We start from the raw sequence: 21,855 nt of genomic DNA, 5'->3' as shown, positions 1-21,855 counted from the left end.
ATATTGTATATTTATATATTTTTTTCCAAACATATGTAGGTTTTGTTTTGATATGTGAATTTGAAAAGCATGCTAACAAAAATAAAGAGGGGAAAACCTTTGTTTTTTAAAAGTAAACATACATTAGCTATTAAGCAGCACAAAATACATACGGTAAACTAAAAAACACAAGTAGGTAAATGTTTTGAAGAGTTGGCGAAGCTCTGCCATCTGTAAGACACAGATGCATTTTGAAATCCCACAGCGCTCTTCCTACTTTCAGCTAACCGCTATTTAACTGCGATCATGGCAGCCCTCCTGTTATTTTGCGTTATTTTTTATACTGGGTATTACGGTAAGAGAACCCGAGATATGATTTCAAAATAAAAGCAATCTTCCGGTGAATGTGATTCCAAAGAAAGTAATAAAAGTTCTTAACTTGACACTGATTTACACCGTGAGGGTGTACGGTTCATAAAGAGAAATTAGTATTTGGAAACATCGAGTTTACTTGTTACGGCTTTACAAGTCTTTAGAAATCTTCATTTTTAAATGTTTGTGTAATTAAGAATTAATATAGTAGTAAATTTGTTATATTTAAAAATGTATTTATTTAAAATTATTATTAAAATGTATTTATTTTGAAATCGCGTCTCAGTTTCTCTTACCGTAATGTCTCGTATATACAACCCAAAACAACGTAAGAGGACTGGCTTGAGGGATTAGTTAGGGTGTGACTTCTTCTTTCCTTTTTTTTTTCTACCAGTATACCACAGAAGAGCCACTGCGCTCGTGTGTTTTGGTTTGTTTTCCAAAAGCACCGTATCCAAGGCAACTATTTCTAGTTGTGTTTATTGTACTTTTCTGTAAACACGTGAGCTGAGTTGTCACAGCTGGTAAGTAGTTTAACACACTGGAAATTATTAGTGGACACGGATGATATGTTGCCTGTTCTTGCACGCTTTAACCAAATTGTTTAATTCTGTCTTCTGGTTTATACATACAGAGATTAACGCAATGGACAAAGACTCCGTGCTAATTCATATCCTGAAGTCAAAGGGCACTCCTACGCTCCTTGGTGGAGACCTGCCTTTCAGAGTCATAAACGACAATAAGTACATATCCCCACTCTCTGCAGAAGGCGAAGTGAGAGAGGAAAACTTGCCCACCGTGGATCAAGCCATCCACACAGCCCTGAGTGGTGAGAACAAAACTGTTATCCTGATAGGCTCAGAAGGATCAGGTAAAACCACTACTGTGGAGAAGCTCGTTGTGGACTGGGCAAAGGGTGTACATCTACAGAACTTTGAATATGTCTTCCATTTCCGTTTCAAGGACTTAAATGCTTGTGAAGATGCACTCTCTTTAGAAACCTTAATCCAACGCTGTCACCACTATTTCCCTCCTCAGTCCATGCATCTGGTTCTGCAGAAGCCCGAGGATGTGCTGGTTGTTTTTGATGGTCTGAATGAGTGTAAGTACAGCCTGGACCCCTCTGTGCTCACCCTCTGCTCTCACCCGACCCAGGCAGTTTCAGTGGACTGTTTAGTGGCCAGTCTGCTTCACAGATCTCTGCTGAAAGGAGCTGCAGTTGTGTTGGCCACCAGGCCAACGGCGAATCTGAAGTTTCTTAGCGGTTCTCAGGTGAAAGTGTTAGGGTTTCTGAAGCCCCAAAGAAAAGCTTTCGGAAACTGCTTCTTTACAGATGCTGCTGCTGCCAACAAAGCACTTATGCACATGGAGAGGTCTCTGGGCTTTTATGATTTCTGTACATCTCCAAGATTTTGTTGGACAGTTTGCTCTGTTTACAAGCCTCTTATTGATTCTGGAGGAAAACTTCCCGAGACTTTATCTCAGCTGTTTGTAGATATCCTGGTTGGCTTGATCCAGACACTCTCGCTGAGTCAAGCAGAGGGCACAGAGCTGGTGTTGGCCCTCGGCAGGATGGCTTCTCATTGCTCTGTTGAGCAGCATTTGAGCTGCACCAAAGCGCAAATGTATTCCTTTGGCTTTCAACAGTTTCTCACCTCAGTTGATACTTTCCTGCGAATAGATGGTGAAATGGAGTCTGATACATGTGTGCTCTCGTTCCACTCGCAGCTGATCCAGGAGTTCATCCTGGCATTGTCTTTCTTTTTGGGCAAGATGACGTATACGAGTGCTGAGAAGATGCTGAAGAAGCACGAAGATGGTACAAAGTTTCTAGATGTTTTCCTTTCAGGGCTTTCTGAACCAACTCAGCGCAGACCACTGGAGAACTTCCTGGGAGAGTTCAACCCTGATCGGGTCAAAGATTTCAAGCAGTGGTTTAAAAGCAGCTCAGAGGAATCACTGCAGGGATATAATGCAGACGAGCACTATAGATGCTTCCGCCTGCTTCATCAAGCTCAAAATGAGAGCTTGGTTAAGGAGATCATCAACTCCTCAGCACGAATAGGCCTCAGCTATGGCAGCCTGACCCTTCAAGACTGTGTACCTTGGAGTTATGTGGTTACATGCCTTGGTGGGACGAAGTCGTTGAATCTGTACAATACAAAGAATCTAACAGAAGAGATGGCAGAAGTCCTGGCTCCAGCTATGAGTCTATCACTCAAGATAGTGTAAGACAGGTTTAGATAAAATTGACATCATTTGATTCATATGTTCAAAGTGCATTGATTGTTGCTTTAAACTGTGCTGTCCACCCGCCAGCTTGCAAAGAAGCTTTTTGAGTACTGGGGCTGTTCCTCATCTCGCTTCAGCTCTCAACAGAGGAATTACCACGGAGCTGGATCTCTCTTACTCCCGCCTTGGTGACGAAAAGTTCAAAATCCTCTGCACTGGACTCAGAGACTGCAAGATACAAGAATTATGGTAAGAATTGCCCTTTTTTTTTAAGCAATCTTTGTTTTTAAAATTGGAAGAATGATTTACCTGCTTTGGGTTTTAGTCTTCAAAGTTGCAATCTGACAGAGGAAAGCTGTGAAGACCTGGTTTCTGTGCTGACCTCAGGCACCTCTCAGCTATGCTTGTTAGTAATGTCATTCAATAAGATTGAGGACCAGGGATTTGCAAAACTGTGCGACGCACTGCATAGCCCTCACTGCAAACTTCAAGAACTCAAGTATGTACTTCAATAGTGTAGTTTTCATTAAAACTTTTGTATCCTGTCTGCTTTTATTTAAATCACTGACATACACACATAATTATTGTTTATTGAAAGGCTTGACAGATGTGATCTGACTGAAGCGTCCATGAAGGTTTTTTCTGCAGCTTTGCGTTCTGGACAATCAGAGCTGAAAAAAGTGATACTGGCACGAAACACGATGGATGACAGCGGAGTGGAGGCTTTGTGCGTATCCCTGCAACATCCACTCTGTAAACTACAGAGCCTCAAGTAAGACTGTTTAAATAAAACTGCATCTGTAGATTTTAAAAAAAAAAAAAAAGTAAAATATAAGAACACAAAAATCACACCACTACATATTTTTCTGCCTTTTAACTTTTCTTTTAGTCTCTATACGTGCCAGCTGACAGGCGCATGCTGCTCTCATCTGAAGGAGGCCTTAATGTCGGAGTACTGTACTCTATCAGAGCTGGAGCTGTCAGTGAATGAGTTAGGCCAGGAGGGGGCGCTGTTGCTCTGCCAAGCCCTGAGACGGCCTGGTTGCCCTTTAGAAAAACTTGGGTAGACTCATTTGTATTAACTTTTTAGTGACAGAGCAACACCTTTCTCAAATATTTAGTGAATTTCAGATAACAGCATTATTGTGTGCTTTGCCCCACCCTACAGTTTGACACGATGTGAGTTAACTCAACCAGTCTTTGAGGAACTGGGCTCAGTGCTGAAAAGTGGGACTTCTCAACTGAAGTCCCTGAGCGTGGGTTTAAATAAAGTAGGAGACCAAGGGGTTAAACATCTCTGGGATGCTGTTGCACACCCAAGCTGCCTGTTGGAAGAGCTGGAGTGAGTTGAAAAAAATGATGTGATCATAATCACCACATTATAGTCCACTACATTTAAATGTTGGTCTGTTTGTTTTGTAGTGTTGAAATGACCCAGCTGACCAATGCCTGCGTTGAAGACTTGTGCACTGCAATAAGAGCCAGTAAGACACTGAAGAAGCTGGAAATGAGAAACAACTCACTGACCGATGCTTCCATCCCAGCACTTGTCCAAGTCATGCAGGACAGCCACGGGATGCAGGAGATGAAGTAAGCGCGATTCACTTTAGTTAATAACGCTTAAGCCAGAGTGTGCACACGAAAGAAAATTAAGTGTCTAACCACTGCTGTTGTTTCTAACTCTTTCAGCCTGAAGTACAATGATTTCAGCGAAGACCTTTTTGAGATGTTGGAGAAGTGCACGAAAATAATATACTGAAGAAGCTTGACTCAGATTGCTTAAAAATTACTTTAAGTTTTGTTTTCTAAGTATTATTGTTGATTATTATAAATGTTACTCATGGAGATTTTTGCTTGCTACAGCAGTGAGGACAGGAAGGTTGTAACGCGTACGCATGTTTATACGATGAATCCCAACAGTTCCAAAATGTTCCTACCATTTACTCTTCCAATAAAATATATTTAAATTATTATGGTTATGCTTTCATCATATGAAATAAGGCAATGTGTGAAGACAGTTTTCACAGTCAAGACAGTAGTTTTCGTTCTACACTCATTACAGTATAAAGAATGAAAGAAAATCACCACTGGATTTGATGCAAATGTTTTATTACGAAATCTTTGGTTTTTTTGAATCAGGACATCTTTGGCATTTGGAATTGTATTCTAAAGCCTAACTCAGTAAGGCAAATGACGTGATTTCTTCTTTCATTAGTCAAACATTTTACCAAGTTTCAAAATAGAAATTATTGACATGTACATATGCAGCAGTAGCCGTGTGAGCAGTCATCCATTTGGTGCTGTTTAGTGTAACTTTAAGAACACACACACACACACACAAACACACGTTGCTGTCCACTCCTGTAAGCAACAGCAGATGTAAACTTCACACTATAAAAGTCTGTATGCCAAAACTGGAGTTCCTCTGTTCAGGTCCTCCCTCTGTTTGAAAAACACATTTTTCTGAGTGGGCAACAGTTCTTCTCAGAAGGTCACAGTGACACGGTGGGTTTCACAGGCACGCTGGTGAATGAAGGCCACACTTGAAATAAAATATCCCCTCTTTGGTACTCAGTGGTCATGAGCTTCTCCATTAAGGTTACTGGTGCGACTGTTTCCCTTGAGGGTTTGGTTCCGGCTTGGGTCTGTACTGCTACAAATCTCCTCTTCTGAGCTGCTCTCTACGTCACTGCGATCGTCTTTCGCCACCTGTAAAAGCAGTATTAGTTTAACTACTAGTTATGAATCATGGCTTAAAAACTGAACCTTATGCTAGCTCCAATGTGAGACTATAAGTACCCTAATGAATTTGAGCTGATGTTAAGCGAGTAATGTTTACCATGGTCACATCATTGCTAATGTTATCTGATTAGCATGATAGAAAAACTGAGATACTGAGGGATCTTGGTGCTAGATTAAATGTGGCTGTATTACAAACAATAGCACAGTTTAGCCTTAGTATCATATACTGAAATTGACAAAATGTGACAGGATACAAGAGGGGAGGGAAACCCAGCTGCCTTGGTTAAATGTGAAAATCAATTTCCACAACCGATCCCAAAACTAACCTTTCCCCTGAAAATGGCTTTGATGGCAATGCCCATGATGAGGTAGAACCAGATAATGTGAAGGCACTGCAGGACCAGCAGCAACCCATTCAACAGCCACCAGGCCCGATAAGGCCCGGCAATCTCCCAGCTCTCAACCAGAACACTGTGAATAATCCTACAACAAAAACATGCAGATTTTTAGCAGATGTATCTGTATATAACAGTTAAGAAAATAGTAATAAACAGGTGAGAAGATAACAAGAGTTTTACAATAAATATAAGGAAGAAAGCTCTTGTTTTTCCTCACCAGAAGGGAAAGATGACAAGTCGACAGATGAAAAAGCTTATGCTGAAGAAGACAAAGAGGCCATCACATAGCTTCTGGTACTTGGCATAGTTTGCCATCTTGGCTGCCTTAGGAATAAATAATACATTAGGGATTAATAATAATAACAATAACAATAATAATAATAATAACAACAATAAGAATGATAAGAATAAAACCCACTGTTGTAATATACACCAGTGTCACACTGTTACTGTAATGTCAATGCGTTGTTTCTCTGTAAAACTGGTAGTACAAGTATCTCACATCACAGCTTCTGTGTTCCTAGCTGTGTTTACATACATGTTGGATACCTACACGGGCAGCCTTGCTGAGTTAAGCCAAGAGCCCTCTTTACCAGGATCATGTCTAACATCTAAAAATCTAAAAGATTTACTTTACCTCGAGGAAGATGTCAGATGCATCATGCACACACATGACCATACTGCCAGCTCTTATCATGTTGTTACCATAGGAGAAAGTGATGAGAAGTATGGTAGCCAGATGGTGGACAAGCATAATCACGAAATCCTGCCATCAGAAAAACAAATGTAGGTAACAAAAGAAAGGTAATGAGGTAGAGAAGACGTTCATGTTACTGGCACATTAAATAATAGCATATTAACTTGATATTATGGACGCAAGAATGCAGTTTATCATACAAAGTGAAAATACTGGAATGGCAGCGTAGGGCGTAGAGTTACATGTATTTGAACAGTCATGTGTATTTGAACCTGAAGTTTTGATGAAACTGATGGTTCAAAAAGCCAACATTTGGCCCACTTTTAAACAGTGCAGAGAATCAGAAGTGAAACATGAGTTCACACGATGGTGTAAAAGCAAATCACTATGTGAATCTGAGGATGAATTAGCTTGTAATTCAAGTTGTTTAGCTTTTCTGTTGAGTTCTCACTCTGCTCATGTAGGCATTACTATTGTCCATTTTTAGTGTTATGTGCACACATCTGTAGCTAATGAGAATATATGCAGAGTCTATAAAGTTCAGTTTGTCATTTTTAGTTTGTTTTTACATAACGATAGATGTTAAACTTCCACCTACTCCCTATCAGGCTTAAAACATTTGTTTAGACTGTCACAAATTTGTGTTTGTCTGATACCAACCTCACTGATGTAGCTCATTTTTGTACTTTATTTTGAACAAAAACAAATTAAATAAACCATTCATCTATTTAACACACTCCAGCTATTCATACAACCAAGCATGTCTTTGGACAGTGGAAGGAAATCGTGTACGTACAGTATTGTAAATCCATGCATGTGTTCTCTGTGCCTGCAAACTCCACACATAAAGGCCCTAACTGGCTAGCAAGGTCCAAGCCCAGAACCATATTGCTTTGAGGCACCATGCCTAATCCAATTATTTCTTCTTCTTCTGTCAGTCACTACAGTGGATCATCTCTCATCCTTTCCCATCTTGCCCTTTCCTTTGTACCGCCTGTCACACCAACCCTCTCCTTCTCTACATTCATAAGCCTTCTCTGTGATCGCTCCCTATTTCTATTCCCTGGCAGCTCCATTTTTAATATCCTTTGTCTAATATAACTGTTATCCCTAACCTGCAACTGCAACCAATTTCAAAATTTAGCAATGCCACACAACTACATTTACCACTTTAAATCCATAAAGTGGGAACACATGTTCCAGATTTGTTGATTAGAACCTGCTTAGGTGGTAACAGGAGGAATCTCTTATTTAAACCTCTTATTTAAACCTTTGACATCTAGAATCTTGTGTTCTTTAATTATTCACTTTTAGTGTGCGGTCTTAGCATGCCATGATCTAAAAAGCGTTCTTAAAAAGTTTTCACTACAAAGGCTGGATTCCTTCAAGTCTGACAAAGGAAGAGCTCCAAATCATTTGGCATAAAGCAATCACCTGTAAGGAAAATCCTTTACAAGTGGCACAGAATAAAAACAGCTTTTAGCATATGAAGCTCATCCCAAATCTAAAGCGTGGCACTGGAAGTATTATAGTACTACAGCTTTGCATTTATTAATTGCTCTTTAAATTCTGCATCCTATTGTGCTTAAAGAAAATGGAAATGCCCACGAGCTGAGGTGGACCTGGAAGGTGCCCTTTTAAAGGGCAAAAGGATCCTCAGCACACAAATGCATCAAATGGGTAGTTTACAAAGAAGAAATAGAGGGTTATGGAACGGCCCACAGTCAGGAAGAAAAATGAAGCTCCCTGAAATGTTGCAGGCAGATTTGAAATAGGCTGTAATTTTCTTTGTGGTTGTGTTCAAGCGTTTACATCTGTAGACACAGTTTAAAACAAGATCAAATGGTGGCCTGCCCAAACACATGAAAAACAAGCCAATTTCCATGTGATCTACTTATTTTTGAATGTATACTTTATTTCCCTTTTAGCCAGAGCACATAATCAAGATACAATCCTACACGCTTCCTTTAAGAAAAAAAAAAAAAAAAAGGATTTGGCTTTGATACAAAAGGCAATGTGCATTTATTGAGGCAATTAATAGTTAGTTAGGCCGGTTGTTGTTGGACTCACCTTTCTTTTAATGTCTATGAACTGGGAAAACATCAGAGACCAATAAAAAGCCAGCTCTACAAGATAGTAGCTGTGCTGTTCAGGACTCAGTGGCTTTGGGAGAGAGTGAAAGAAACACACCTTTGATAAATATGTAGCAATACCAACTGACCTGTTAACATTATGGTGGTAAACAGAGTCTCCTTATAATAAAAGTAATCAAATATAATGCGTAAGCAGAAAAAAATATTAACCTGAAAAGGGTAGTTCTGCCAACACTCTCTGGTATCCCACATCCACGATGTCTGAAGGAAACAGATTACAAAAACATGCATTATACTGTTGCAGGTTCACCTATTACGAGCCAACGATAAGAACCGCTTCCGTGAACCGTAATAGTATTGCAGAGGGAAAAAAGTACATTTTAAACTTACCGACCACAGATGGTTGATGCCATAAATAAAAATCGCCAGGTAAAAAGTGAAACGCCACCTGAAAGGAAAGAGAAGAATAGAAAGACGAATTTAGCATACACTGGAGGCACTTACATACATAAGCACACTCCCAGTGATCATTTTAACATTTACTAAGTAGCACTTAGACTGGCATCTGTAAGGTTTCAAAACCAAAATACTTGGCCTATTTACATTTTTACTTGATGAGTGTATCAAAAGTGATCACCAAGATGGTTAAAATACATTTTTAAGAGATATTTTCACTAAATATTATGGCAACCCATCTAGAAAATTCTTGTGAACAACTACTGTCTGCAAAGTATTAAGCTAAGTCCTCAAGCAGATGCTGACAGGCACATTGGATTAATTCTCTGGGGACCGTGGATGCCTGCGCAGCATTTCAAAACAATTTATATGACAGGAGCTTATATGCACGTGCATGGGCTAGCGCTGTTAAATCCCCTCAATTGTTTGTACATTACAAAGCAGAAACCCCTGTAGAAACCTACGTACATGCTCTCACAGAACTTTTTCTGTGTGCTGGGCCTGTCCTGGTTCCGACGGACGCGAAACCATCTCTGTATTTTCCGTACATCCCAGTCCAGCTGCTTGGAGAGTCCTTCCAGTTGCCTTTCATCTGGACTCTAAAGAGGACAAACATAAAATAACTCTCCACTCCTTGTAAAACCACAAAACCAATAGGTATGCCTGTCACATGACAATAGGTATTGACTGAACATATCATTATGACTGTGGCGGTGTGTTCCAGTGCAATAACATCATGTTGCTGCTGCAGTGTGTACAGGGACGTGTAATAGACTACAGAACAAACACGGGCTTTATGTACCGCTTTGGACTGATACAGCCTCTCCAGGATAGCATTGGGCTGAGCTTGCCGAGGCACTCCCGCTTGAATCTGAAGTATGTGGGCACAGGGCTTGGCCACTAGCCTGTATACACACAGACAGAGGGGCAAAAAGAAGAGGGTGGGGAAGCAGAAGTGTATGGTATTAGAAGAGAAATTCACACAGGGAGAGACTTAGAGAGAGTTGTTTAGTGTCTCCAAGAAAAGCAAAACAAAACAGAGGGTTATCCAACATTTGCTAGGAGATTCCACCATTTACATGAGCTGTGGAGCTTTCACAGTTTGCCCACAGAGTTACGCCTTGCATACATTTGTTTAAGACGAAGGAAGCATAACAGAAGCTATAGGGGGAGACACAAGGAAATGCTGAAATGAAGGGATCCTGAGGAATGTTGCACCTAGCTTAAACAAAGTTCGTCATGTGAGAGTATGGGACGCAGAGTATGGGAATGATACTCTGCCTACCAAAATGCTAATTTGTGTCACGGGATCATCTGGTTGACTCGACCGGTGTTTATTAAATTCATCACACATCAGCCTAAAAGCACCCAACATATCTAGAACAGTTTTCACAACACGGAAAAAAGAAGAAAAAAAAACTCTGAATGAATAGCAGCACAGAGTAGACAGGGCTGTCCCTGAATGCTCAATTTCAGACAGTTTCCATGAACCAAAACTAAGCTGAAAAACATGACTTTTAGTGCAGTCGTGAGGTTTGGACAGAGGAAAACCTTGTTTAAAAATCACATAACGTGCAATGCCATTCCCTTAAATGTAATTCTCTCATTCCAGAGTATGCCAGAGGAGTCATTTTAATATACCTCCTACGTAAAGACGTCCTTACCTGCACAGATTCTTTAATTAACCAGATTCTCTCATCGGAAATGTTACTTGAAAGATTGTAGTTAGCCAGCAAATCAGGTTTTTTTTGCTCAGCTTGAAAATCCCGTTTGTTAAGGAGGGTGACTCATGTAAGGCTTCTCTAACTGGCTCAAATGTAATTGGGGCCATAAACTGCAGCTTCCAGGACTGAACAGTGACGCCAGTGCATGAGTGCTTTGAAAAACGGGCAAAGTTCATCGGAGTGCACCGCACAAAAACTCTAAAACTAAAGTGTCAAAACAATGCTTCACGAAGCAACGAGTAGCATCAGTTTGTGTACCTTCATCTTTTATATACAGTCTATGAATGAGATTGAAGGTATAATTAATATTAAGGTACCATACCAGCTCCAGCTCTTCAGCTTTGTTATGCAAAAGCAATAAACCAGATCTAGATTAGGAACCAGTACGAGGAGTGATTTGGTTGGAAAGGCGTATCTGTTTTGACTGCCTGGATCAGGACTGGAAGTAGTGACTCAGAATCACAGAGCTACTGAAGAGAACCACTGTTTATTGGCATAATATTGGTACAGAATAGTGTCCATCGCTAGACATTTTATTCAAACAGGAAAACAGGAAGTGAAAGAGCTAGTGAGCAAATCAGAAAGAATGTATGATCTGCATCCCCCTCCCTCCAAAAAAACAAAACAAAAAAAAAAACTTGTTTCTGTTTCTCATCAGCAGTGTCATCACCTCACAACAATGCAAACACAGTAAAATATAAAACTGCCACAGAAGCCAATAAAAATTCTTGCATTCTTACGTATTCTTGTTAAAAAAAAAGAGATCTATAATTATCTGTCACAAGAAAAGCCACGTGACAGGATTTTTGTTAACATAGTAGGTCCACAGAGAGTTGCTAGTCTCCAGAGAGAGTGACTCATATATTAAAGTTCATGTAGCAACATTTGTATGGTGCCGTTTGGTGTAATCTTTTCTTTGTAAGTAAAAGTTCTCGAAGCCCAATCATACCGGTGCAGAACAAACTATCGCTACACAGACACACAAAAATCTATTTTACCTTTCAAACAGCAGTCTCAGAAAGTAAACTACGGCAGCCAGAGGGAAGGCATACAGCATGTTCCAGAGTCTGGGGTACTCCACGCCAGGTGGTGGATGCTCCAAGTCCGCCCAAGTGACATTTTCAGGAAGCCAAAACCTTTCACTCCAAATCCAGGCTGAGATAAAGGAAGTCATCGGGGAGAAGCAAAACACAGCAGATCAGCAGCAGCAAATGAGGTAACTGAGAGAAAAAACTACCGTACATGTAGTAGTAGCTCAGGCTAGCTAAAGAAAAACTTAGCAGTCATTCCTCCCTCCTTCTTCCTCTCCCTGCTGTTGTAATAGCAGAACTAAGTTATCTAAGCATCTCTTCTGGTTCACTCCTATGACTAAACTCCACAGACACGTAACAACTATGACTCTCCGAGGTAACACCCACCTCAATTATTATTCACAAAAGTGCTTCCACTGGTTCCGTGCTGCTCGCCGTAACGTCGTGCCTATTGTAGGAGGAGTCAAAGGCAGCTGACGATAACACGGAGTCGGTTACGCCTCCAATTAGCGGCAAACGTTATTCATTAGCTAATGCTAGGTTAACCATTAAAACTAACTTACTTAGTAGGTTAAAACTAACTTACTAACAGTGGTTAAACGTTCTTACATGGTGGAGTGATTATGTTGGTAAGTTGTAGCAGTTAAAAGGGTTTTTAGCCACATTTAATGCCTCAATTTTAAGTAAACGGGGATAAATGATAGCCGTTTGTAATGCTATCTAAATAACCTAGCTAGAGAGAGAGATGTGCATGCATACACACACATACATATATATATAATTATATATATATATATATATATATATATATAATTATATGTATGTATGTGTGTGTGTGTGTGTATTTATGTATATATATATATGTATGTATGTGTATATATGTATATATGTATGTATGTATGTATGTATGTATGTGTATGTATGTGTGTATATATATATATATATATATATATATATATATATATATATATATATACATACACATATAAAGGTAAGGTAAGGTAAGGTAACTTACACCGCAAGTCTGAACTTAATGTTTGACATGCTGGTTGAAGTTGAGACATTGATCTAAGATGATGACAACATTTCTAGCAAATTCTTTTGGGTCATTTGTTAGTTTCTCAAGATGGGAAGTGACGCTGTTAGAAAGATGATGAGGACCAAAATGAGACCTACAACTGTTAGTTATCAGCATGGCCAAGGGATAACAAATCTACCCTAGTCAAAAACATATTTCGCCTTTTCCTGCATAAATGGATTAAGTTGGTGTTGCATTTGCTAACTAATTCTCAGTAAAACATTAAGCTTGCATTGATCTTGGAAACCTGTTGCATTATGTTGTTACTGGAACAAGGCTTGTACAGCCTCAAAGAAGAAGATGAGCTGATGTGTGAAAGATTAGTCAAATAAGGTCTTCGTACCCTGTCTGTGTTACTTTATGTTTAAATGGAAACAAACACCCTTCACCCTTTTATACCTCCCACTGTAACCCCTCCTATTTCTGTCTTGGGATTGTTTTGATTGTTTTTACCTCTCTCACCATAATTTTAAAGCCTACTGAAGAGGCTAACACACAGTCCAATAAAGTAAGAAATCACTATAAGATACATAAATTATCCCTAAAGATTATACATGTAAAATTACACCTTTAGAGTCCGGTGTATATCTAACCCTAAAAGCCAGTAATTGGTATAAAGTGAAAACCCAGTGAAATACAGGACAAAACAAGAGAGGAAGTGAATGCAAGAAACACACTCCTACGCTGGCAGTCCCTATTCACTGCCATCCTGTAGGTTTTTACATCAGTACCAACCAGCCAGAGAGCAGCTCAGCCCCCTGAACAAAACCTCTCTGTGTCAGTATGCAGCTGCAGCTTCCGAGATGCCCTACTTGGATACATGACCCAGTGTGGAGGGGCTGAGGACCTGAGCCACAAAAGAGGGGGGGATCAAATTTTTAAGGACGCCCATCTGACGCGTCTCTAGTGTAGCATTAGGATCATATTTAAGCTACTTTACTGTTTACTTTACCCTGTTTAATTTTTCCCCCTCACTGGCTTCAGCCCACCAATAGCAGGAAGGTCTGGTACAAAGTGTCTGTCATCACTGTCCACCCCCCTCAAGTTTGGACTGGTCCGTTTCGCATCTGAACAAACCTCATAGTTGGAGAAGAGTTCTTCATGTCAGGGACTGCTGTAGCCTCAGCACACTGATTACCGCAGCTCCTGGATAATCTAAGGTAATATTTTCCTGTTAAGTTTTATTCTTAACCCCTTCATTAATTATTTTACTGTAACATACTCCTAAAATCCTTCTTCCCTAGCAGCTCTCTGCACCTGTCTCTTCCAGTAGTATTTGTGTGTTCAAACATTTTTGTGTTTACAATTAAAAACATCTCAAATCTAACAGTGAGAAAAAGAACAAAAGATTTTGTCAGGTCTGTTTGGGGTCTTTTTAAGCAATATTAATTTCATTTAAAGCTTTCTTTCTTTATCTGTGCATGTGATATGTCTTGTTTTTTTTTTTGTTTTTTTGTTATGTTGTTATAGATAAGAAAATGGATGAGAAAGAGCTGAGTGATCCCTTGAATAACGTATCTGTGATTAAAGGTAAATATAGACACCACTGATTTGAAGTGAATGACTTTGCATTGTTTTGCTCCTCTAATGGCTCCTACCTGACACAGCACATCTCGCTAACTGAGTGTGGAAAGGGGGGTGGAAAACCCTGAGTCACACTTAAAATGAGTGTCTGGCCCTGTAAGGACAGCTGGATGGCTTTTAGAGCTTACAGTGCTGTAGATGGCCTTGTTTTAGAGGCTAGTGTCTCCTGTGTCAACAGCTTATTAGAAGATGGAGTCTCTTTGCACAGAGGGCATGTCAGCTGACTGATGTGTGTTAGCTATGACATTTAGGGTGACTAATAAGAATAGAATGCAAAGGACAGCGCAATGATGGCGCAATATAGCGAATATGAAAATCGACGGGGACATTCATAGAAAAAAGTGCAAGTACGTTGGTGACTGAATAAATTTTGCATGATGAATGAATTTGTAATGCTTCACTGCACAATATATAGGGAGCACAAAGCAAACAGTGTCCTCACAACAATAGTGTACCTCAGTAATTCAGAGAGATGAAGATATTTGAGATTCAGCTGCATAAAGAATATTTGTTAGCTGTAAAATGATCTCCCTTTATGATCAGCAGTTTAAAAGGAATACTGTAGACTTTCCGTGCGAGTGGTGCTAACCCCCTGATTCAGTTAAAGAATGCTGTCACATTCAATGAGAAGGAAACAGACAGCAGGCGAAGATGGGCCACGATGGGTCTAGCCTTCAGCACCGGAGCTAAAAAAAGACTTTCTCCTCAATTTTTTTCTTTCCTGTCGTCACTTGAGGCAGTGTGATGCTCAATATTCCCAACTAGTCTGCAAGGTATTTTTACACACAGACTAATTCCATTACTATGCTGTCAGGTGTCATTCTGTGACACTAAGACATTTTTGCCGTAATAACTAATCTCGCTAAAGATAACATGTTGCACCCTCATTTGAAATACCCTTTATTCCCTGTGCTGTCTTTGTAGAGCATTCATCTTTCACAGAAAGTGAATACAGATTGCATACTCACAGGGTGCCCACTCACTCGCATATGAAGGAACACACAATCACACTGTCCCCCCATGCTTTGTCTGGCACACAGCGGGGTGGTCATGTGCTCGAGTCAGAGGGTGTCACCAGCTCTCAGCCTTTGTTTCACACCGCTTCATTTTAGGGACACTTATCAATACCGCCTGCTAACATTTTTACAATCATGTGGATTTTCGTGTGATTATGTAGCCATGTTTGATGGATGTAGACACAGTTTTCACAATAAATATTGGATTTCAGGGCAGTTCAGGTTCTGGTGCGTCTCCATTTATGGTGCACATGCTTGACCTGTCCCCTGCCAAATGTTCGTTCTGGGATGAGGTCATCTCTTTTCCTAGCTGTGGTAGATTAGGGGCTCGAGATATTCACTAGGCATTTGCAAAGCACAAGTATTTGTGGAGCCTGTTTCCACCTCCAGGAAACACAACAGACCCTTGACAACGCTGGCAAGCCTATTACCTTTGTGAATTGTTTAGGTACTATTAATGAGTAATGTAGAATCGCTACAGACTCATATGTGACTGGGGTAATGGATAATTTGGAATGAAAAAAGTGTAGATAAGACACTTGTTTCTATTTCTGGGTTAGCAATTATTTTATGTAATAGGCCCATTTTGAATATCTTGGGAAATCATCTAGTATGTCAGTCCTGGTTAAATATTTGGGACTGCAGTAAAAGTAAAACTGTCAAACATTTCATTATTTTTGTAGTTTTATGGCAAATGTATGGAGCCTGTCCATGTTAAGATCATGATTCTTCTAACTGGGATCCCCATTTTTTTTCTTCTTCATTAGATGATCTGACCAAGGCAAAGATGGGCTCCTCTGGTGACTCTGAAAAAATCATTCAGCGCTTGACTGATGAACTTCGAGAGGCCAAGGACCTAGCTAACACAGAGAAACATAAATGCATGGAGCTACAAGGTGACACGCCACATCTCCAATGTTAAATAGGACCATCCACTCCATTTTCTATTGCATTCACACATGTGTGCATGCACCCAACACCAAATAAATGACATGACTTGTACAATTAAATGCTGTGTAGGTATCCTGGAGGAAGAGACAAAGGAGAAGAAAAAACAAGCTGATGATTCTGCCAAACAGATAAAACTTCTTGAAGGTACATCTATTTGTGGATTAGAAGCATATGCATAATATTAATCTTTTTTTAAAATTGACACTGTCTCTAATTCAAACACTGACTCCGGTTTGGACAGGTCAGCTGCGGCAGCTCCATGATGAGATGGCTGTTCTCAGAGAGCAGATAGACGTCTCCTCCAGCTCACACGATGAGCTACAAAGCGCACGTGATGAAGTGAAGTCGCTGAAACGTGCCCTGGAGGCAGCAGCTGCCGAGCGGGACCGTGACGTTGCTGCCGTCCAGTCTAACCTGGCGACTGTCTCCAATGATCTGGACAAATGGCGTCAAACGGCCAACAAGTACGAGCGTGAGATTGACAACCTGCAGCGTGACCTTCAGCAGCAGAGCAAGCAGTGGCAGAAAACTGCAGAAATACAAGGTACTACACGGTGCCCCTGGTAGTTATAAACGCATGAAATGGAGCATTTGCACTGAAAATAATTCTTACATGGAAATGAACTGTGTATTAATAAATCAAATAATATTACCATTCCTTGTCCAAGACATGAGGCCTACTCGCTCTCTATGTATTTTGTTTCTAACAAGCAGACTTCTCTTCATACTTGTACACTGGTGAATCAAAGTATAATTAAAAACATGTTTTTTGGTAGTTTTTGCTTTATCTGTAGGCAAATCAAGGACATACAATCTGTTAAAAAACAGCATTGTTACATAAACCTTGCTCGTTTCTTTTTACAGCCAGTGAACTTCAGTCCATGCAGGTGGAGTGTAATGGCCTTCACAAAGAATGTTCTGTTCTTCGATCTGAGAAACAGGATATCGTAAATAAGCACCAGAAGGAAAAAAGCAGTCTGCAGAGTGAATGTGCTTCCCTCAGGGCTGAGAATGAGGAACTCCTGAAGACTCACCAGAAAGACAAAAGCAACCTGCAGAGTGAATGTGCAGCACTGCGCACTGAGAAGGAGGCAGCCCTGCAGAAACAGCAGCAGCTGGAGAAGGACCTTGCCAGGTCGGTGCACTGATCTACATTACTGGGAGCTCTTACCCCCACCTTCGTGCTCCCTCTGTCTCATCTGTTTTAATCAGCACCCACGTGTTTTGATTTACACGATACTACATAATTTTTTTCTCTCATCTTTTACATATTGAACTCAGTTTTGTTTTGCTTCTGGTAGTTTGCGTGCCCAGAACACTGAGCTGAAAAATAGCCTTGGATCCCTTGAACAGACCTGGCAGGAGATGGAAAAGAGCCAGGTAGCCCTGCAGCTCCAGCACCAGCAGGATAGCACCACACTGCAAACCCAACTGGATGAGGCAGACAGCCGCAGCAAGGCTCTGCAAAGAGAGGTACGCCCCTCAAAAGTTGAGACATCAACCTTAGGTGTCCAGTATCTTAGTGGGTGTCATGCAGATGAATACTTCTATCTCAAATGTGAAAAGTGAACCCTCTCTGACCTGGATGGCTTTTAATACAGTCCTGCAACTGACAGGCCTTATAAGCACACACATGTTTTACTCATTAATGCTGTCCAAATTTGATTTGGACTTCAGTCCTGTTAGTTTTCACTTGAATTTTTGCATTTTAGTTTTTCTAGCTAAATGGTAGTGGTTCTGAATGTATATCTGTGGCAGAACTGATCCAGTTTAGAGGCTATTGGAAGACTGTAGCTGCTGCCAGTGTGCTGCTGACCGTGCTGCTTTAGAGGGCCAATGCTGACAAGCTGTTGCAGTATTTATGAAATTACTTTGGGACACTGTGGGAAAGGGGAGGTTTTGAAAGAAAGTCAAATTACACTCTTATTACAATAAATGGCAAGTTACCACAAAGCCTAGGAGAATTAGAAATACAAGGACAACGTATTATCAGGATAGTGGAATATAACTTTAGCAATATTACTTATTACATTTTAGATTTACATTTAACTTTTTTAGGCAATGTAAAGTCATAATTTCTGGAAAATTCCCAGTTCTCCCATTTTTTCAGTGATTTAAGTTTAAATATGAACACATCCTGGCTATGATAACACATTAGTCAAAACTTTTTATGTTGTTGCTTCGGTTTCATGGTCAAACTGCCATTTGACTAAAAATCAAGACTCAAGAACATGTACTTGTAATTGGTGCTCTGATATGACGCGCTTCTCAGTTTTGTGTGATTTAAAGTGAGCAAATTAAAATCACTTGATTTGTTTTTGGCATTATTAGCAGTTGCAATATCCAACAGAGTTACAAGAATCTGGTTTTTACTCAAATTATTAATGCAGGACAGTAAAATCAATGTGGAACTCAAATAACTTTGAGCAAACTAAGACTGAAGTGTCTTGAAGAAACCTTTTAATGCTTTCATTTTATTTAATCTCATGTAACATAATTTAAAGAAATTTGCTGTTAACAACCAATTTACAAAAGAAGTACTGCAAATTGTTGCCATTCAGGACATTTATAGCTGTATGAGACGGGCAGCTGTTCTCAAAGTCGTCTACTCAAGGTACTTTATTGTATTTCTTCTCATCATCTAAGATTGCGCAGAAATACCTCATGATGGGATGATGAGGACAACTGCACTATTTTAGAAAACTCACATTCTCCCATGACTAAAAGTGTCTCTGAGTGATCATTGCTGAGAATTTAGAGCTTTCTATTTTGAGACGATGTTGGCGTCATCTAGGTCAGAACAAAGTCACATCCACCACAGTTGAATGGTGAAGCCATCACGGAGCCTTAATGACTTTCTCTGAAGCCTTTAAGACACTTGTGTCAATAAATCTATGACTCTTACTGACATTATAAAGAAAGTCCATGCTTCTTCCCAAAAAAACAACAACAACGAAAAAAGATCCCACCCAGATAGTTCACAGGTTGCTGCGTGCTGTCCAGGGGCAATACCTACTCTAGGTTTGTATGGGGATCACTGGCTGCTGTCAGTTAATGAGGAGTGGCAGTGCTAAGTAGTAGAAAGCATAGTTGGGTCATCTTTGACACAATGAATGAATGAGGGGGGGAAGGAGGGAATAATGTTGTCCCTTATATAAGGACTGCACCTCACCCTAATTAGCTCATGTATAGAAAATTCAGCAGTTAAGCACTGCAGGAAAGACTGGTTTATCTTGTAAATGGCAACAGAAACTGTTCCTCAAAAGCATTACACAATACCATCAAACTAAAAACTTTAAATTAATCTAAACTGATGAGTGTATATTTGAATTAAATGTTTAATTTGCTTCGTGCAGTACGAGGAGGCTAGGACGGAGCTGTCAGACCTCAAGGAAAAATACGAGAAGATTGAGCAGGAAAAACAATTGGTTACAGATGAACTCGAGGCATGCAGAGCCAACATGGAGGAACTGCAAGGAAAAGGGACAAAGGTGAGTACTCATCTATCAAACGCACAGCAAAAACAGGAAGGCATTTTACCCTAATATATGAATGGCATCGTGTATAATGATATATAACAGGTTTAAAAAATAATATATTGAGTGTGGAAACAATCATCTGCACTTTTATTTTCAGGGGCAATAACTTCTTTAGCAGTTTCTGTTTTGGGGGGGGCATGGGCTTCATTTCCAATGTTCCCCTTTTGTTCAGCATCTGTTTGCGCAGCATCTCCAGATATAAAAGATGAATCTTATTGTAAGATTCACAAATATTATCTCTTTTTTTATTTTAGCACATATGCTCCCCTCTAGTCATCCAGTGTCTATTAGTGTTGCTTTTATGGGCCATTCACACATATGGATTCAAAAAGCTGTGCCAGACGGCTGCTATTTGGTAGCTAAGCTGAGGTGAGAGCACCATGCAACTGTATCACTTCCATTTCAGATAATGGACTTAAATGCCAGGCATACCTGACAGCTTAAATCTTCAGCAAATACAAAAAGGTGGGAAAAAAACTCAGCAAACAACAGGAGATAAACATGACCGTGTATAGTAACACTGATATGTAGGATGTCAACTCTGTACTAAACACAACACACACCGGACACACAACTACGGATTTATGAGGCCATAAAGGTCCAGCTCCTTTGTATCTGTATGTGTGAACTAACAATGACACACTGACAGCCGTGTGTGACTGAGATTTGTATAAATACTAGTTACAGGCGTAGAGAACTGACTGAGGGATCTAATAATAAACCAACCAAAGTATGTCCCATTGCAGTTGATTACTATAATATCCCTTCCCTTCTGTAGACATCCCTATTGCTGCCTGTTCAAGCCATAGTCATCGGCCTTATCCTGGCTTTGCTGTATTGGTGCTTCGGCGCATTGTGGTAGCAAGGTACACATTACTCCTGTCAAGTTGGCCTACATCTTTTCATCCTCATCAGTGTCTCTTAGACCATTGCATGATTTAATCAGGTTTTCCTCATTCCCGAGAATGCCTTCCTCAGGGGAAAATCCCCCAGGAAAAAAAAAAAATTCTTCAGAAATCTAACCTCTCTAATCATACAGCTTCAACATCTGACATCTGTTTGTCCTGCCTGGATGGCTAATGCTTAACAACTGTTTCTCACAGTTGGTGTTTGATAATGCTTATCTTTATCTGCAAGCGCTGTTTGTATTTGTGCACTGCCTTGATCTCAGTGGCTCCCTCTGTCAAAGCTTTGGTGATCCAAAATGGGTGCATGTTTATTCGCTGTTGCTCAACTTTCTATTTCTGTGTTGCCACTTATTCCAGAAACTGTGGATGATCTGGGGGCCTGTGGTTGCTGTGGCTCTGACAGCTGTGACTGCTGCCGTGCTCTTCAGGACCTGAGGGCGACTCATTCATGCATACACACGCACCCACCCACCCACCCACCCACCCACACACACACACAAGGGAATCCATATTTGTCTTCAGGTGTCAGAACTTGCCCTCCTTATCATATCTGCACTATTAACTCGGAGGGCTCATATTTAACTGTTTAATTTTTAAGATGCTCTATTTTAGATGGCAGAGAAGTTAATAAAAGAATGTGATTTTTGTGTGCAAAGTAAGTTTGTACGTCCGTTATTTACAGGAAGTCTAGTCAAGTTTACAGTTTTGATTGGGAATATGGATGAATGTAAAAAATAAATAAATATGCCACAAACTCAACTAATTATTAGTATTTATGATAATGTTTTAGGTGGATCACTTGAGCTCTAAATGTAGCACTTCTATGTAATTGTCATAATAATGGAGATTGTCACAATAACACCCCCTAATGGAGTGTGTAATGAAAGCCATAGATGGGTAACTGCATTAGTGATGGGAACTGCAAAGAGATCTGTTGGTGTAACTGTTATCTATGTGAAAATAGATAGCGTTTCAGACAGAATTGAGCTGAGCAGGAGTTTATCTTGTTTGTTTTTTCTCAACAGAGAACCATTAAAGAAAATTGCAGAAACATA

At 40.1% G+C, this 21,855-nt stretch overlaps 3 protein-coding genes across 7 annotated transcripts; 2 read left to right on the top strand and 1 right to left on the bottom strand.

Annotated features, from left to right (window-relative positions):
- Positions 1 to 652: 652 nt before the first annotated feature.
- LOC113013164 (NACHT, LRR and PYD domains-containing protein 12) lies at positions 653 to 4,553 on the top strand. Its single transcript, XM_026153847.1, has 9 exons — positions 653 to 875; positions 986 to 2,579; positions 2,671 to 2,832; positions 2,909 to 3,082; positions 3,182 to 3,355; positions 3,473 to 3,646; positions 3,752 to 3,925; positions 4,006 to 4,173; positions 4,273 to 4,553. The coding sequence occupies exons 2-9, from the start codon at positions 997 to 999 to the stop codon at positions 4,340 to 4,342; spliced, it is 2,679 nt and encodes an 892-aa protein (XP_026009632.1). The 5' UTR covers positions 653 to 875; positions 986 to 996; the 3' UTR covers positions 4,343 to 4,553.
- Positions 4,554 to 4,675: 122 nt separating this feature from the next.
- LOC113013166 (ceramide synthase 5-like) lies at positions 4,676 to 12,172 on the bottom strand. 2 transcript variants are annotated; one of them, XM_026153854.1, is made up of 11 exons: positions 12,112 to 12,172; positions 11,692 to 11,848; positions 9,772 to 9,874; positions 9,438 to 9,568; positions 8,904 to 8,961; positions 8,724 to 8,774; positions 8,491 to 8,583; positions 6,361 to 6,489; positions 5,941 to 6,047; positions 5,652 to 5,808; positions 4,676 to 5,292 (listed from the first exon to the last, which is right to left on the bottom strand). In XM_026153854.1, exons 2-11 carry the CDS (start codon positions 11,748 to 11,750, stop codon positions 5,155 to 5,157), a joined length of 1,026 nt encoding a protein of 341 aa, XP_026009639.1. In that variant the 5' UTR covers positions 11,751 to 11,848; positions 12,112 to 12,172; the 3' UTR covers positions 4,676 to 5,154. The 2 variants fall into 2 exon arrangements, with proteins under 2 accessions (XP_026009639.1, XP_026009638.1); XM_026153853.1 differs by lacking the exon at positions 12,112 to 12,172 and having other exon boundaries at positions 11,692 to 12,105.
- Positions 11,867 to 21,855, top strand: slmapb (sarcolemma associated protein b). Of its 4 annotated transcripts, none has more exons than XM_026153850.1 (11): positions 11,867 to 11,909; positions 13,787 to 13,962; positions 14,273 to 14,332; positions 16,170 to 16,298; positions 16,423 to 16,497; positions 16,595 to 16,897; positions 17,218 to 17,488; positions 17,655 to 17,826; positions 19,710 to 19,844; positions 20,671 to 20,758; positions 21,158 to 21,219. In XM_026153850.1, exons 3-10 carry the CDS (start codon positions 14,281 to 14,283, stop codon positions 20,752 to 20,754), a joined length of 1,221 nt encoding a protein of 406 aa, XP_026009635.1. In that variant the 5' UTR covers positions 11,867 to 11,909; positions 13,787 to 13,962; positions 14,273 to 14,280; the 3' UTR covers positions 20,755 to 20,758; positions 21,158 to 21,219. The 4 variants fall into 4 exon arrangements, with proteins under 4 accessions (XP_026009635.1, XP_026009633.1, XP_026009636.1 ...); XM_026153848.1 differs by lacking the exon at positions 11,867 to 11,909 and adding an exon at positions 12,235 to 12,353; XM_026153851.1 differs by lacking the exons at positions 11,867 to 11,909; positions 20,671 to 20,758 and adding an exon at positions 12,235 to 12,353 and having other exon boundaries at positions 21,158 to 21,855.

This window comes from Astatotilapia calliptera, chromosome 20 (assembly GCF_900246225.1).
Source record: "Astatotilapia calliptera chromosome 20, fAstCal1.2, whole genome shotgun sequence".
Taxonomy (NCBI): domain Eukaryota; kingdom Metazoa; phylum Chordata; class Actinopteri; order Cichliformes; family Cichlidae; genus Astatotilapia; species Astatotilapia calliptera.
Note: the sequence above shows the minus strand (reverse complement) of the source record. Positions and strands in the feature narration are given on the sequence as shown.